Raw genomic sequence first — 17,314 nt, 5'->3', positions numbered from 1 at the left:
ATCTATCAATACGTATATTTTATGCACTCATGACATACCTTTTTCTTAATTTTTTCAGTATTTCTAGGTTACGCAGTTTATCTGCAAGTTTTTTCTAATTGTTATAAATCTCCAAAAAGTTTGGCAATATATTTCTTGAAAAAAATCTGCGTAAGTGGACCCGCACAGTTCAAACCTGCATTGTTCAAGGGTCAACTGTACTTTGATTTTACCCTATTATCACTTCTTCTTCAGAAAAACAACGTAATAAACCCTGCCCATTAAGCAAGACAGAATCCAACGAACCAACACACAAGAGCACAAGTGAGGCTCTCAGGAACGGAGTCCAGAACAGCTCAGCGCCGACAGCTCTAGCAAATCTCATCCCAGACAATGGATGACACCAAGAGCTCACCGAGACGTTAACCCTCACAACACTCCTGAGAGCAAACACGGTCCCTTCTCCATAGTCACCACAAGGAGAGATGAACAAGCCACGCTCTCCCCCAGGTAAAGTGCTGCCGGGTGGAGGCACGGTGGAGAGTGCGTGCGTGGCATCACCGTGCCAGGACCTGTGCCACTCTGCTTGCTTAGCTCCCTACTGCAAAAAGAAGTCACTCAACTTCTCTGAGCTCCACCAGGTCAGTTCACTTGCCAGATGGGGCGAAACCCACACTTTAGAAAACTGTTCTGAGATGATACGAGATATAAGAGCCCATAAAGAATGGACCTGCTTTAATGACTAGATGATGTATGGAATAACCCTATTAATTGATTATATGTAAATGATCAGTCAACGAAGCACTTCAAACCAATTTTCCGTAAGTAAATTAAATATTCTGAGATGATATTTAATTTTATAATTTGCATAGCAAAATACCAAACGATTTTGACATATGGTTTAAAAATTCTTATTAAGAAGGCCTGACCAAGAGAACACTCGTAAAGATTTAAGGCATCATAACATAAATATTGTAAGATTCTTCCAAAATCTTTAAACTCAATGAGATTATCAGCCTGCACAACTAGAGAGCTGGAGTGTGATGAACTTTTACATCATTTTTAAGCTTAAGGATTCATTAGGAAATTTGGGGCTTGTTATCACTGAGCAGTAACGTCTTAATCTCCATGAAATAAAGTTAACTGAAAATCGCTGCTAAGCACATGTTCTCATTTTGGCTGAAGAGCTCGCGGACACACACTAGCCTGCAGGAAGCAGGACCTGCAGGAAGCCCAAGCCCACCAGGTGCAGAACCAGGTCGGCTGTGAACGTCCACGCCCTTCGCGGTGACCCAGCCTGGGAGACACGGCTCCCAAGACCTGGCTCACGCCCTGCATCTGAGGAAGCCCTCCAGCATCAAGCACATCTCAGCTCTTCTCTGAAGATGCCAGCCGTCTGCCAACTTACGACTCCGTCAGAGCTCTTGTCTTTCTTGTTTTCAATCACAAATTCAACGAACACCTACTGAGCACTAGCTAGCTGGGTGGGAGGAACAAGGATTCAGGATCCCATCTTAAACCGTGAGGGCCTCAGTCAAGTGGGAGACACAGAGACAGAAACTGCTAACACAGTAACACATAACACAATACAACGGCTACTATAATTGATTATGAAGGACTGTAGATCCCAAAGGAGGGAGAACTTTTTTTTCCCCCAAAAATATGTTAGACTAGGTGTCAGAATACCCGATATCTGCCCCACTCATACAAAAAGTTTTGAAAGCACGACATCCTAGGCAACAGTAACCTGGGATAGAGGAGAGCTCACAGCCTGTGTCAGACTTGAGTTAAAACTCTGTCTCAGTCTCTGATACTTGACCTCAGAGGGCAATGGCACAGATTAAACGACCAAACTAAGCTGGGTTAAAGACAAAAATTCTGCACACAAAACCTGGAACAGAGTAAGGGAACAAGTGACGTTAGCGTTCCTCCACTGTTCCACAATATGAAAGAAAAGTATTCAAAATGAGAGGTTTTGCTTTCCTAGAAGAAAATGAAATTACTCCCCTGGAAGAAAAGGCAACCGTTATTCTGTATCTGACAACCTGCCAGCACCTCCCAAAGATGTGAGCTGGAGCCTGCCAGGCTTTCGTTTTTAATACCTGCATTGATATAACACCGATTTAATGTAATATCACAGGTACCATATTGTGAAGTTAAAATTATTAATATATATATTAATAACACTAAAACTTTTAACACTGGGTGTCAAAGATTAACATAAGACAAAATGTGTCACTGACCTCTAAATGCTGTCCCAATTATTGTTACAATATAATTCTCTTTTATCTAATAGCAGTGTCATTGAAGCACACTTAACCTTTGATAAAGAAATTTGGATTGCAATGGTGTTTATATTAGTGTATTTAACTTGGCTTACAATTTATGATGTTTACATAAATAGCCTGTTATATACGACATTTTTAGAATCATAGCTTTTTTGTCAACTAAATTTTAGACAGACATTTGGGGGAAAGAAAAGCTCTTTCCTTAAAAAAACAAATGAATATTTGAAAGGCTTCTGGAGCAATAATTATTTGTTAATCTTAGAATTATTATTTGATAATATACATCCCCCAATTTTGACCTACTACATTTGTTTTGAACAGTCATTACAGAACAAGATAATCAACACTAATTGTCTAATGATCACCCTTTTCTGTAGTCCCCCAGCCTCCCACTGCCACAGGTGCACATACAGAGAGAATCATATATACCATTTTCTGGGGAAAGTTTGTCATAAGCATCTTCATAAATATAATTTCTTCTTATTGTGACATTAATTCCATCCAGAAATGGACCGTCTCCTTGAACTTCTTGCTTATCTGCATAAATCAACCTTTGAAAGATCTAAGAGGGGAAATGATAAGGTTACTTGAAAACAACAGATTTTTCGTTATAAACATAAGCAACCAAAAGGAAAAACCGCAAAATAAACCTTCACTTTACCTTCTGTATCTCCATAAACTCTGAAACAAATTTTAAAGGCCAAGGTATCAGATACTGATTTTATGCCTTATCAGTGAACGTGCACTAGTTATATATTTGTAATATTGTTCCTTTTCCCCACTTTACAACAAATTTTAAAAATCCCATGCTATGTCATATTTTCAATATTTCCTTTTGGAAACCTTTTATAAAACTCCAGATGGTGGCAGGAAGAAGAGTAGCTTTGGAAAGCTGTACATTAATATTAGTAGGAATATCTCTATGGTGATAAAATTCAAGTAATTTTTTTTATGCTAAAAATCCAGTAGAGGGCACTCAGGAATTATGCAACACCATGTGTATACGTGAGTGTGTATGTATTTTAATGAAGAAATGTCAATAGCTTTAAATGTTCATCCTGTGAAAAGAGTGGGCAGACCTAAAAAACACCCTCTTGAAGCCAGAAGTGTAGTAGTTTTTAGAAATTGCTAAATAAGTTGGTGAATACAAACAAAACATTTTTTCAAGAGGTATTTGATTGGATTATGCTTTTATAAATCATGGTCAACTATTAACAATCTAATAAGAAAAACATAAATTATTTAACGAGATAGGCACTAGGCAACTTTATAGAGATTTTTTCCATTGGTGTTACTTTTTTTTTTTTTTTTTTTTTTTTTGCGGTACGCGGGCCTCTCACTGTTGTGGCCTCTCCTGTTGCGGAGCACAGGCTCCGGATGCGCAGGCTCAGCGGCCATGGCTCACGGGCCCAGGCGCTCTGCGGCATGTGGGATCTTCCCAGACTGGGGCACGAACCCGCATCCCCTGCCTGCATCGGCAGGTGGACTCTCAACCACTGCGCCACCAGGGAAGCCTGGTGTTACTTTTTAACTCTGAGATGATAGAAATAACCACAAAACACATGAAAAGAAACCAAATTCCATACCTTTACTCGCTCCTCAAACGGAACCACAAAGGGCAACTCTGTTAGGATGGCGAGCTGTCTTTCCTCAGACACAGACAGTGGCGGGGACTCCAGACCTACTGCAACACAGTTTAAAACCTTCGTTACTGTGTGTACCTTCCTTTCCAGACTCACAAGGCTACACTCTGTATGGTTCAATTTAAAGACATTCTGGAAAAAGCTGAACTATATACAGGGACAAAAAACCCAACCTGTGGTTGCAGGGGCCAGGGTAAGGAGCTGGCTACAAGGCATGAGGTGTTTTCTGGAACGATGAAACTCCTCTACCTGGCCGATCATGGTCAAAAATCACAGACCAGCAGACTAAAGAGCGAACTTCACAGTACGTGAACTACACCTCAGTAAACACGAGTTAGAAGAGCGACGAGGTCCCAGGGAGCTCACCGTCCAGGGTGGACCGCAGGGGGCCGATCCTCCCCATTCGCCTGAACCTCCAAGCACTTCTGGACGCCGGGACGTAGAGCTGGGTGACCTGTGGGGACCAGACACCCTGCTTAGTCAGCCCTTCCCTGTGTCCCAGCACACACGCCTACCCTGCCTCATTCGAGCTGCACCGGTGTTTCACATTTATTTAGTTGCGTCCCTCTCTCCCACCTCCTGTCCTTTTCAGGAGACCTCTTCATAACCTCTCTCCTATGCTGGTGCTCTAGTCAACGATGTATAATATCTGGACATAGTAAATCATCATAATATGACTGCTTTATGAAGAAAACCACATCACCCTTAAAAAATTAATTTCTCACTATTACCAAATATTCACTCTCATAATTTTTTAAAAAATTGTCTGAATGAGCATCCAAATAAGGCTGGTATAGTGTGTACTGTCTCTGAATCCTTTTCATCTGTCAGGTCCCTTCAGCCCTCATTTCTGCCCTTGTGCCTTTGATGAGGAAGCAGAAGCATTTGTCCCGTAATCTTCCCCATTGTGTGGATTTTGCTAATTGCAGCATCATGGTGTCAGCATGTACTTCTAGCCCCTCCATTTCCTATAAATTTGTCGTTACATCTGGAAGTTTCACCAGGCTTGGTCTCCGGGAGAACCACTTCGGAGGTGGACGGTGTTCTCTCCTCGAGAGGCACGCGTGCTCGGCACCGCTGGTCGCAGGTCAGTGATGAGAGCAGGAACTGGTGGGAAAATAGCAGCCAACTGTCAACAGGCACCAGACACACTGCTTGGCTCAGCTGACAGTCTCCCTGGAGCACAGCAGCAGCACAGACCCTCGTCCCCCAGGCCTCCGGCCCACGTCTCCACTGTACTTCAGCGGGGGGCCGACACCGAACTTCATCAGAGCAGGCAGGCTAGACACCGTCTTCACGTGCTGTCAGCTGGAACACTGCCACGTCGAGAAGGCTCTCACAGCATCGACCCCACGGTTAGCCCACGAACAGTTCACAAAGGAAAGGCGGGCTAAAGGTGTGATGACTTCCTTCTTCCTACCAGTGTTTAAAACGAGGGTGGTTCCTCTGCATCCCACAAAGATGGCGAATGAAGTTCTTCTTTTTAGCATCCTTATGAACTCACAGATTCAAACACACTTGACGGTTAGTCCTCTGCACCTATGCTGCTGGCGCTCGCCTCCACCTCTGGCTGCTAAAGCCCTTTGAGGCGGCCCCCGGCCCTCACACAATCTCCCGTGGCCCCCGCTCTCAGGTGAAAGAACACGCCACCGTCTCGCGCACTTCCTCCCTGGACCTACCACGAACCACTGTGCCGAGGACCCTTTCTTTTCGGTGGGAAATGTTCAGAAACCCCAACATGGGCCCCAGAGGCTTGCACTGCTACAGGACCTGCCACAGCATCTCAGCCTGGCCAGTGGGCAGAGCTCAAGCCACATGCTTAACTCAAAGAGACAATACTCCATGCGGACAAAGCGATGCTTCTAAAACAGCCCTGTTTTCTTTAACATCTCTGTGATCTTGTTTGCTCCGTACCCACCACCCGGTGCCCCCAGCCTCAAGTTTCTGAGATGAATCCAGTCATGCGTTTCTCTGACAAACAACAATGAAAACACCTCGTGTCCTTTGTTAATGTTATCTTAATTTATTTTGAAATAGATTATACTATTTAATCTACTTTAGATCTAGATCTTAGTAATATTCACATTTCTCTCTGTCCCTTTAGAAAACCAGAAATAAGTTCCACCTCTTAAGTACTAAATATATACTGAAAATAACAATAAAAGCAAAAATTTTTTTTCAACCCCCCAAAACCCCATTATGCTTCAATATACTTTGTGGTTAAGAGCAAATTAGGATTAACAACAAATGCAGGATGCATGTGGGAGCCAACGATATTGCTCTACGTTCTACTAGGTGACCTAAGAGTTAGTAACACAAAAGTTTACTGTTAATGTTTAGTTACATAATAAGTTAAACAACTTTAAAGGATTTATTCTTCTCCCCCAAAAGATAAAAGCTGAAAAAATACGTTTAATGAAAAATATTTAGAAGATTTAAAAATGACACCTTATCTGCTTTAATATCTTCTTGCTCTGACAGCCAGTGATTGGGAGGACAAAACTTTCTCCTCGCGTCTCTGGACTTCAACATTTTCACTAGGTTGGTGATAACCTGAGAGGGAGAACAGGAACACGTCACACGCAGGCTCGGGAACTACGGCAACACTTCCGGTCAGGAGTGAGAGGCCACGGCACCGCTTCACCTCCGTGCCCGAGGACGCGGGCTTCCGTGGTGAAGAGCTGGCTAGACCGCCACCAGGTCTGTCTGCAGAAAAGCACCTCGTTCTGTGATTACTGGAGTTAGCTTTAGGTACAAAGCGGTTAATATCTACCGGCAAAGAGAAAAATTATTAACACAAATGTGTGCAAGGGCTGATTTCTTAAAAACTGCAAGGGAGGCAGTAATTAAGTTTTAAAACACAAATGGGGAAACCTATTAGCCCATTTGAGCTATAATAAAAGACATCTCCAAGTACAGCAATTTCCCTAAGGTAAAACACATTTCTTATTTTTCTGAAAAACACTCTATTCAAGGCTGCTGGCAGCGGGAGAGGGGTGGGGGGTGAGAAGCAGTGTCCTAGACACACCTGTCAACCTTCCAAAAAGAAAGATCATTTCAGTATTTCCCTTACACAAGCCTCTGGAATTAGGTCTGCGTCCCAGTGCAATTCCACGCAAACTCAGCGTAACGTCCTTCAGAAAGCCTCCCCGCACGCTCTGGCTACCCCCCCCCCCCACCGCATTATCACAGCCTAGTCCTTCACTGCTGTTTTCCCTCTCTGGCTGTGCGGTAAGCCCCCCATGAACAGAACCCAAGTACCTACCTAGAAACTACTAGGTACCTGATGGTGGACGATTGTATAATAAATTCTGTGATGTACGATTAAAGAGATCTTAATGGTACTGTCTATTTAAAAAAGACATGAAGTTATACATTAAATAGAAATGTGTTTTGTAATAAACAAAGATAAACCAACACAAAGTTGTAAAACCAAAGTTTTAAACCTTTACAACCAGGAGTTGATCAGACAACTACTATGAAGTTAATGACTATGATGGTATTTTCTGAAAAAGTCAGCCAGGCTTTCTGTACACATTGCCTCTAATTCAGTAAAATATAATTTGAATAAAGAACTAGGAAATGTCATTGTGTGTCCAACGAAAGTGGGTAAGAAAGGGTCCTTGGTTGATATCTCAGGCCACTATGACACCAACACTGGTTGGATGATCTGCCCAGTGACAGAGAAAAAGTAATGCTTGAGCGGTTTGGCCATCCAGACAAAACCACATTAGCAAAAACCTCTCAAGATCTAGAACACAGCTTGTACACTGGTGGATATATCTTGCCAATTTAGCTGTGACGTCTACCTCGTGGTATTTTAAAGCCTACTGTAATACTATGGTACTGTCCTTTTCGAATCAGCAGAAACTAGCATAGGTAAGCAATCAGTTGCTCAGGGGTCAGCTTACACACATGCAATGTTTTACGATGACTGATTTTAAGTGCAGCTGTGGTAGACTGAGAAAGGCCTAGTCTTTGGTTCTATCTGGTTAACCGCTGGTCATAAACAGAGTAAGGCCATTGACCTACGGCACCAACTCTGGGAAGTCTCTCGGTACTGCTCTTCAGAAGAAAAGACGAGATCCCAGTAAGTTCATTCCATGTGCTCTCTGGGTCTGAGACAAACTCCGTCGGGTCCACACAGCTCGCACCAAGAGATGCTCTTTCAACAGTGGAGAGTGAAGCACAGGCTTGTGGCAGGACGCACATTTTGTCTTATCTCTCCTTTTACCTAACCAATTACGTCGGTATTTTGAGTAAATGTGGATTTAACAGACATTGTGCTGAAATTTACCCACAACACACCACAGCTGTTGACAAAAGACGTGCTTTCTGACAAACACTTACGTGTGTTTGTTCAATTGCACCCATTAACTCATGGCTCTCACACCCCCCAGACTCTTGACACCATCCCCACTGCACACGCTCAAGTTCACAGGTGCCTAACCCCCAGGAGCAGGCTGTCATCCACCTCCCGGTATTCACCACGATCCGATCTATGCTGATGAGGACATTTCTTTTCTATAGGTCACAAACATTATCAAACTATCTAAGAGGTAATTAATGCCATAATTTACATTCCTCTTTTAAATTACTGTGAAATGAAACATTATAAAGTTTCAATATATGCAGTCTCTAGGACTCCCAGAGAAAATACAGGACACCTAGACAAAGCTGAATTCCAGATAAACGTCAAATGAATTTTTTAGTATAAATATGACCCAAATATTGCTTTATTCAAAGTATGTCTCAAATATTGTTTTTAAAAAGCATAAATGTATCCAAAATATTTCACAGGACATACTTGTATCTAAAATGCATTTGCTGTTTATCTGAAATCCAAATCTAACTGGGTGACACATATCTTTAACGTGTTAATTCTGGCAATATGAGCCCTGGACCAATTCCCCAAATAGTTTAGAAATGTCAGATCCCCTAAGAGCATTCTTCTCCTTTAAACCAGTTTTCTTCTAAGTTTTAGAGAAAAACACAAATTTTTAGTAACCATGAAAATTTTAACTGGATCCATTCTGTGATTTCAGAACACCTTTAAACACATTCCCTTCCTCTGCATTCATTTTCAGTATCACAAACTGTTAGGAATATTTAGTACTGAAAAAGCAAAGTTTACATAGGTAACTGTTAAAAAACCACGTAAACTGAAGAGTGTCACAGGTAAAGAAAATTGAAGTAACGATTTTATACTGGATCAATACAGACGCCCAGTGTTGAGATCAAAAGACAGTTTCTCTTTCAGTTAATTTTATCAAATCTCCTCGCACAGACATGCCTACTACAGAAGACAGGACCAGCACCAAGAGACCGGCAGGATTAACTTCAGTCCTGGGGTGCAAGTCTGCAAACTGAGATCAGAGGTTACTAAGATCTGCCCAAAGGGAATTCACCACACGGTCAGGCCTGTGGGTCAACACAGCTGCATTTCAGAACCTCCTGCTGACAAACACCCCAAGGGGCACCACCAACAGCAACTGAACTTAGTTCCCCTGAGGTGAGCCCGTCAATAATTGTTAACTGATCCCTAGGAGGTCGTGAAACACAGTGAGACTTGAGAACCAGTGTGTTAAGAAATATGAAATAAAACAGCAAACAAGCAGACACTGGGATAACTACATGTCCCTCACTCAGTACACAGTTCTGGCAGACTTTAACAGTTATAAACCATATTAGTGTTATATTTTACATGATATGTTTAACTCTTGTCTCCCATGTCATCTTCTTCCGCGCTGGATGTAAACTTTAATACTCAAAAACTAACAAAATTACTGAAGCAAATACTCAGAAATGCACAAAACTGTTATGTGTGTTTATCTGCCATTGAAATAAAAAACAGGTGATATCAGGGAATTCCCTGGTAGTCCAGGGACTGGGACTCTGCACTTTCACTGCTGAGGGCCAGGGTTCAATCCCTGGTCGGGGAACTAAGATCCCACAAGCCGCGCAGACAAAAGAAAAACAACAAAAAACAGAACAGGTGACACCTACAAGCAGGTTTCCCTTAACCCCAATGTTAAAAGGACCAAGCAGATGACTGATTAGAAGCACACAGATGACTCATAAAAATCCCACCTGACAACGGTCCAAGTTAAAGACTTTAAATGTTCAACTGTGGTATTTCTGAATGGAGACCACTGATACTTAGCTTTATTACTGCAACAAAAAAATACAGAGTCCAAATTTTGAAAGGCAACTGTAATAATCTTTTTGTCTTAAATTTGGTTATGTAAGTTCGAACATCTTAGGTAATTATTTTAAAACTTCAAAACAAAGCATAGGACACAGCACATAATTTATGGGTACCTAAGTGTGGTAAATGTGTGATGTGATAAATATACAATAAAGAATTTTTTCGATTTTGATTTCATAATGAAGAATATGTAAAAATGAAATACAGGGCTTCCCTCGTTAAGAATCCTCCTGCCAATGCAAAGGACACGGGTTCGAGTCCTGGTCCAGGAAGATCCCATATGCCACGGAGCGACTAAGCCCGCGCACCACAACTACTGAAGCCCGCAGGCCTAGAGCCCGTGCTCCACAACAAGAGAAGCCACTGCAAATGAGAAGCCTGCACACCACAACGAAGAGTGGCCCCCACTCACCGCAACTAGAGAAAGCCCACGCACAGCAACAAAGACCCAACGCAGCCAAAAATAAATAAATAAATGTTTTTAAAAAATGAAATACGAGCTTCCCTGGTGGCACAGTGGTTGAGAGTCTGCCTGCTAATGCAGGGGACACGGGTTCGTGCCCCGGTCCGGGAAGATCCCACATGCCATGGAGCGGCTGGGCCCGTGAGCCATGGCCGCTGAGCCTGCGCGTCCGGAGCCTGTGCTCCGCAACGGGAGAGGCCGCAGCAGTGAGAGGCCCGCATACCGGAAAAAAAAAAAAAGAAATACAAGAAAAACCAGTAAAGTACCAGCTCTTAAGATTATCATCTCATAAAAGGCCAGAATGACGATTTTCCTCGTGTAATCCAAAGTTTAGAATGACTTTAGCAGTTCTTTTTTCCATCCTGCGTACTCTTAGCTTTGTTCTAGCTCAACATCATCAGTTGAAAGTTTCTCTTTTTCATTATATAGTGATACTCAAAGAACAGGGACTCTGTCCGACTTCATTTATGATTCCCCAGCACAGGGTGCAGCCAATGTTCTCAGATAAACACAGTGGGTGTTTAAATACTGACAGTAACGACACCCTAGCCTATAAAAGTCATTAAGTGTAAGGATTCCTGCTGTCAACATGACTATTTGTTAAAGTTGGTGTATTTTAAAAGTCAAAGTATTCTGCAGCATGTTTAAAACACTACAAAATTATTTCTTGAAGTCAAACACAGAGAAGGACACGGGGCAGCTCTGCCACCTCCAAGGGAGCCTGGGTTCGCCTCACTGGCCAACACCGACGGTTAACAGCAGCACGTTTCCGTTCCAACGAGGCATTGCTGTGGCTTTCACGGTTTACTCTTTTTTTTTTTTTTTTTTACGGTTTACTCTTTTAAAGAGTCTTTTCAAAACTGAAAAATGCAAACCAACCACCAGGAAAGCGCAACTCCCTCGTACTGCAGCCCTGTGTGTCCGTCTGTCCGGCGCACGCAGGCAAGGCAGGTGTGAGGCCTCCCTCCCAGTCCCTTCTCTCAGGCGGCTCCAGTTCAGCTTGGCAGCTGCACACAGAAGGCAAATCCAACAGGGGCTCCCATCGCCTCACAGGGCTAAAGCGATTATAGCTGTAAATTACACTTCAAGAGGAGTTTATAAATTTGATAAATGCATAAACTGTTTTAGCAGTGTCAATGCAGGGCTTGGAAACTGACCTCAATTCCTACAGTGACAAGAAAGATGACTCCATCCACTTAAAAGTCTGTGTTCTGTGACCAGCCCCCAGGGCCTCTCTCAGAAATCAGTCTGAGAGGGGCCATCAGGAGGCTGAAAAATGAAAGTGGTTTTGGTGGTTGAAGGAGTCGGCTCTCATCATGTGCAGCTCTGTCAGAATCAACAGAAGGCAGGAAGTCACTGGCAAAACGCTACTACTTTCTTTGGTTGATTCTACCTTGAATCCTTCAGCTAAAATCTGACACTGAAATATACATAAAATGCTAAACGTTTATTTTCGTACTTTTCAGAGGGACAGTGGAGAGGAACAGCTGAGTTCACATGCTGCCTCCATCATCTACCAGCTATGTGACCTCATCTGCAAAATGGGGATAATCATAGTATCCTCCTCACAGAATTACTGCTTTACATGAACTAATATACGTAAAGCCCTTAGAATATTGTCTGAAACATAGCAACCACTGAGGGTTAAATTCTTATTATTTCATATTAAGGATAATTTTTTCTTAAAAGAAAAACTAATAGCAGCTGAATCCTTTCAAAGACTTGCCTTGATTTTGTTTTGTTTCGTTTTCTGGGCTCAGCTCAATAGCAGGCAGTACAAAAAAAAAAATCTTTTTCAAAGAACAGGAATCTCATTCAGAAACTTGTCTTCAAACAAGTCTGTTCTAAACTCAGAAGATCTTTATAACAACTCAATTTCAAACCTAAAACAATCTTGTTCCAAAAAAGGTGAATTTTTACCCTAATTCTTTAAAAAAAAAAAAAAAAACCAACCACAAAAACCCCTCAATCCTTAATAAAGTAGTAATGAGTCATAAGAAAAAATTCACTACAAAATTTTCATTTAATGGTTAAGCAAAATAAAATAGGACCAGGGAAAAAACACCTTATACAGCATTATTATTATTATTTTTCCAGTACGCAGGCCTCTCACTGTTGTGGCCTCTCTCCTTGCGGAGCACAGGCTCTGGACGCACAGGCTCAGCGGCCATGGCGCAGGGGCCTAGCCACTCCACGGCATGTGGGATCTTCCCGGACCGGGGCACGAACCCATGTCCCCTGCATCGGCAGGCGGACTCTCAACCACTGCGCCACCAGGGAAGCCCTATACAGCATTATTGAATTCAGACATTTCTGGGTCCTAAAGATAAGCCTGTCATGAAAATTATGAAATTCTGTATAGGTGCTATAAAATAATGAAATTATCTGATACTGTACACAAAACCTGATAACATACATAATGGAAAGTTTTACTAACAAAGATCCCAGAGTTTAATTAAATACTTAAAAGAAAAACATACATGCTACCATTAATACCCCTATCCAGGAAAAGCTTACATAAGAATTACAAGTTTTAAATGGGCAATATAGCTTATTTTTAACTTAGAAAAGATGCAGAAGTGTCAGTCTTTAAGCAAGGATATATTAAAGGGCTCAACAAGTGACCCTAAAAGTTTACTTAGAAATACAGAGATAGGTAATTAAAATAAATTGTGCAAACATATATTACATCAATCTGCACAAATTATAAATTCAGGGATGCATGAGCACTGTATTCAGTGCAATCAAAACATTATCAGTTACTCTCACTGCTACTAATGCTCGCGCTCATAAGTGAAATGTGTTGTAAAATCGGGCAGAATGGGCTGGACAGAGCCTATCGTGTGCTCCTAGGATGAATAAGCAGTCCGTAATTAGCCCATCAGGTTAAGTGCAAGCATTAATGGGCCCTTCCTAAAGTCTAGCTTGACATCTTTCTCCAAACATGGCCAAGAAGAAAGTTCCATTAGCAATATTAATACAAGCTTAGTTGATCATTTTCATTCAATTAACTTCTTTCAATTAAATAGATAGCTTGACAAAAGCAGTGATAAAAGACCTAAAGGGACAGCTGATGACTCGAACTGAACATTAGCGTGCGAGAGGTCGCTAGTATTAAACGGACTGTAAATCTCGCATTCAATTTGGAAAATGCATTTCTTCTGCTCTCACTCCTTTAATGAGCGATTTTAGCTGACTAGATGTGTTTGCTGCAGAAATTTCATGGGAAGTCAAGCACCCTTTTTCTTTTCTTTTTTTCTGCCCCAGTAGTTCTATTCTCAGTGGTGGTGGTTTCCTGCCAACATTCCAGCCACAGTAACTCATAACTTCTCTTTCTGCATGGTTAAAAATGAAGATATTTTAAAATAATTTATATTCAACTTGCATTAAGTCAATGATCTTATTCTACCTTTGTTACTCAATTTCTTAGAAGATTAAATACATAAAATCTGTAAGAGATTTTTTAGTGAAAAATAAAACTGAAAACATTAAAAAAAATTTAACTATACATCACCTTGTCATTGGAAGTACCTGGGGCGATTTAGAAAAGATACGTGTAACAATGTAAAAACAAGGCTTTAGAAGGAGGCAAATGGAAAATGAAAATGACTTTTCTTCAAAGTTTTTCAGACTAACAGTTATGCCTGAAGCAAACCTTATTTCTGTTCTTCTAAAGACCTGCACATTACTTCACCTCAGTAAGCAAAGCTCTTCATACACTCGTTACCTTAAACAGCTGGATCCACCGTTTCTGCTCCATCTGTATACACTGCTGCATTTCAGAATTAGTGGTAACGCCAATACTCTGAAAGGCTATAATATATTCTTCTCGAACTTCTGGTTTTGTTTCTGGATAAGCCAACTTGATGATCCCTAAGCATGCATCTCGAAGGCATCGAGACAGCATTATCAGCTCTTCTAAAGTGAAAGGCATCATTGATGATTGTCTCTGACCTACAACTGGAAAACATAAACCAAGTTCCTATCACATTTGGGTTTTTTTTCATTTCTTAACACACTGAAAGACTTAAAAGGCTTAAAACTTTTCTATCACCTATGAAAATGGACAGGCCATGAGGCCCAGCAACAAACCAATTCCTCAAAATTCTTACCTTCTATGGGATCACCGAAGAATTCATTATCATGTATGGAAATCAGTGAATGACTAAACAAGGAGCTGAAAAGGTAAAAGAGTGGGATGATTCTACTAGAATCTTCAAAAGACATAGGAGAACCCCTTGATATCACCTGAAGCAATGGTACCATAGACCTAGAATTGGGAAAAAGGAGGAAAAAAACCACAATGATTTAGTTTGGGAACAAATTAAGACATGACATCAGACAAATATGATCAGGGAAAATAACGTTTACATTAGCAACTAAACTACTTCCAGGGGAGGCAAAGTCATTCTAACAATACAGGTTAACAAATACCATAAATTAAAGAATAGGACACCAAGCCACCACTCTTTATTAATGTTACTGCTACTATCTTCAACCGGATAAGCTTAGTAATTTGAGAGCGAACCAGTGGTCCCAAGGTTCACTGGAAGAACAGAGAGTAAGTAACGCCACTCTTAAAGACACACACTTTACTTTTATGCTGAAAACCACCCCCTTTCCCCTCTACAAAGGCAGATGGGTCTGGTCTCATGAAAAATCTATCCAGCCACTTACATTTAGGAACATTCAAAACAGTTAAATGTTGAGCCCAAATTAGAACCTTCAGGCTGTCTCCCCTTTAGATACTGGGCCTTGTTTCCACCTACCAGCCCCGTAACTGTTACGAGGAGTCCCGAGACCGCCTGGCGCAGCTCTAAAGCGAGCTGGTCTCTTTCCCCTCCCAAGAGCTGCCAGCTATCACGTTTACTTCTCCCTCCTGGTTAAATGCGTTTCCTTCTCTTGCTGAACACTCAGCTCCCAGAGGCTCCCCGTGAGCTCCTCCCCAGCGATAAAGCCCTGCGGCCTCTCCAGTATGTCCGGGCGGTCCTGGGTTCGCAGACCTTGTGGGCAAGATCGATCTCTCATCTTCCTCCATCCGCACCTGCACCTCGAACATCAATTTTCCCCAAACCAGTTATCTAGGAGGCGACATGTGATGAGGAGTCACGGCCGCAAATTCCCCAGGGGCCGGCCTACCACTGCCCCAAGTCACATGGGCGAGCAGAGCAGGAGGTGAGGCCTGCCTGAGGCGCTGTCCTCGCTGGGGGCTTTGGTCAGCTCGGATGAGCCACCTGGAGCTCTAGGGTATCCACGGGGCACAGTTCAGGGGACAGCATGCCACCACCGGGGCTGGAGCGCAGGGCCCGGCTGTGCAGCCTGGGTGCAGCTCCCGCCAAGGAGCAGCACACTCGGGCCAGTGTCCCACGCTGAGAGAAAGCCATCCATGCAAAGTAAAAGTGCAGTGAGGGCAGACACAGAGGGACAAGCACGCCGTCTTCCCTCCTCGTCAACTTGGGGACCACAGAAAAAGGCTGTGTGCCTGGGGCATCGCACAGCAGTGGCCAAGTCCCAAGAGGACAGAAGCCCCCATCTCCCCCAGGTCGCCCCCACCAAGCCTAGCCCTGTGCCATCCACACAGCAGAACAAAAGGGTCATTTGTTTTGCTGATATTGGTAAAACTAATAGTTTGTATCTTTTAGTTCCCTTGTCACTAACAGCAGAAGTACAAAAACAGTGGATAATACTGACACACACACACTATTTAGGGGGACATGGCACAGGTCGAGTTAAGCAGCTGCAATGTGGAGAAAGTATTTCCTGACTCTAAGGGGACAGTAAAGCCGCTTTCAGCTGCGACCCGTCAATAGTCCTTGGGTGTAAATTCAGCATCGGCGTCAGTTATGCACGTATATGTCAGGACGCGTAAAACTCTTACACTGCTTCCCTAAGAAGAGATTAGGGCAGGGCTTCCCTAGTGGCGCAGTGGTTGAGAGTCCGCCTGCCGATGCAGGGGACGCGGGTTCGTGCCCCGGTCCGGGGAGATCCCACATGCCGCGGAGCGGCTGGGCCCGTGAGCCATGGCCGCTGAGCCTGCGCGTCCGGAGCCTGTGCTCCGCGACGGGAGAGGCCACAACAGTGAGAGGCCCGCGAACCGCAAAAAAAAAAAAATTAGGGCACTTATGCAACATTAGTTTATTTGTTCTCCTTAACCCCCTGTGAGGTAAGCAGAAGGAATCAACCACGTTCACGCCAATGGCAGGAAGCGCGACCGGCAAGAAGGGTCAGCTGTGGCCTGGGGCCTCACCCAGCTGGGACTGGAATGAAACATGTCTCCTGATCCTGCTGACTGCTCCTGCCATCAACACTGACCCAGATACTCCTCTCAACACAGGTCAAAGACTTATGTGCAAACAAAACGTCCGCAATTTACTGTAATGAAAGGAAAGACACCGACTCGTGACGCGGAGAGTTGGCTGGCTTAGGGGCACCGACGAGACCTCAGACAAACGCTCACCTCTGTACACACCCTCAGAACAGGGGTTTCCACAGGGGGCCGGGCAACTGCCCCCCTCCCCCTGAAGTGAAAGAGCTTCTCGTCATCTCTAGAAGCTTCTAGTGAATGCATTCTTGCCTTGAAAAGCTTTAAGAGGGCCACTGTAAGTACTACTAACCACTGGAGCCAATGTGAAAAGGAATGGGCAGGATATTCTCAAAACAGGCCCTAGTGAGTTAAAGACAATAACCGAACCACACCAGCCTCACCACGCAGGCCCGTGGCAGGGCAAAACAC

The 17,314-nt window shown here is 43.1% G+C and overlaps 1 protein-coding gene across 7 annotated transcripts in view; it reads right to left on the bottom strand.

Annotated features, from left to right (window-relative positions):
- The window catches only part of UBE3C (ubiquitin protein ligase E3C), a 117,677-nt gene that overhangs the window by 43,655 nt on the left and 56,708 nt on the right, over positions 1-17,314 (bottom strand). For 6 of the 7 annotated variants that reach the window (XM_019930243.3, XM_033863557.2, XM_004317443.4 and 3 more), the window contains 6 exons: positions 14,694-14,851; positions 14,309-14,541; positions 6,359-6,463; positions 4,277-4,364; positions 3,854-3,951; positions 2,697-2,829 (listed from right to left, as the gene is read on the bottom strand). In XM_019930243.3, coding sequence (XP_019785802.1) covers positions 2,697-2,829; positions 3,854-3,951; positions 4,277-4,364; positions 6,359-6,463; positions 14,309-14,541; positions 14,694-14,851 — 815 coding nt within the window. The remainder of the gene's footprint in view (positions 1-2,696; positions 2,830-3,853; positions 3,952-4,276; positions 4,365-6,358; positions 6,464-14,308; positions 14,542-14,693; positions 14,852-17,314) is intronic. The other variant, XM_019930242.3, reaches the window with a different exon arrangement.

This window comes from Tursiops truncatus, chromosome 9 (assembly GCF_011762595.2).
Source record: "Tursiops truncatus isolate mTurTru1 chromosome 9, mTurTru1.mat.Y, whole genome shotgun sequence".
Taxonomy (NCBI): Eukaryota; Metazoa; Chordata; class Mammalia; order Artiodactyla; family Delphinidae; genus Tursiops; species Tursiops truncatus.
The sequence above is the reverse complement of the archived record's forward strand: the minus strand, read 5'-3'. Positions and strand labels throughout refer to the sequence as shown.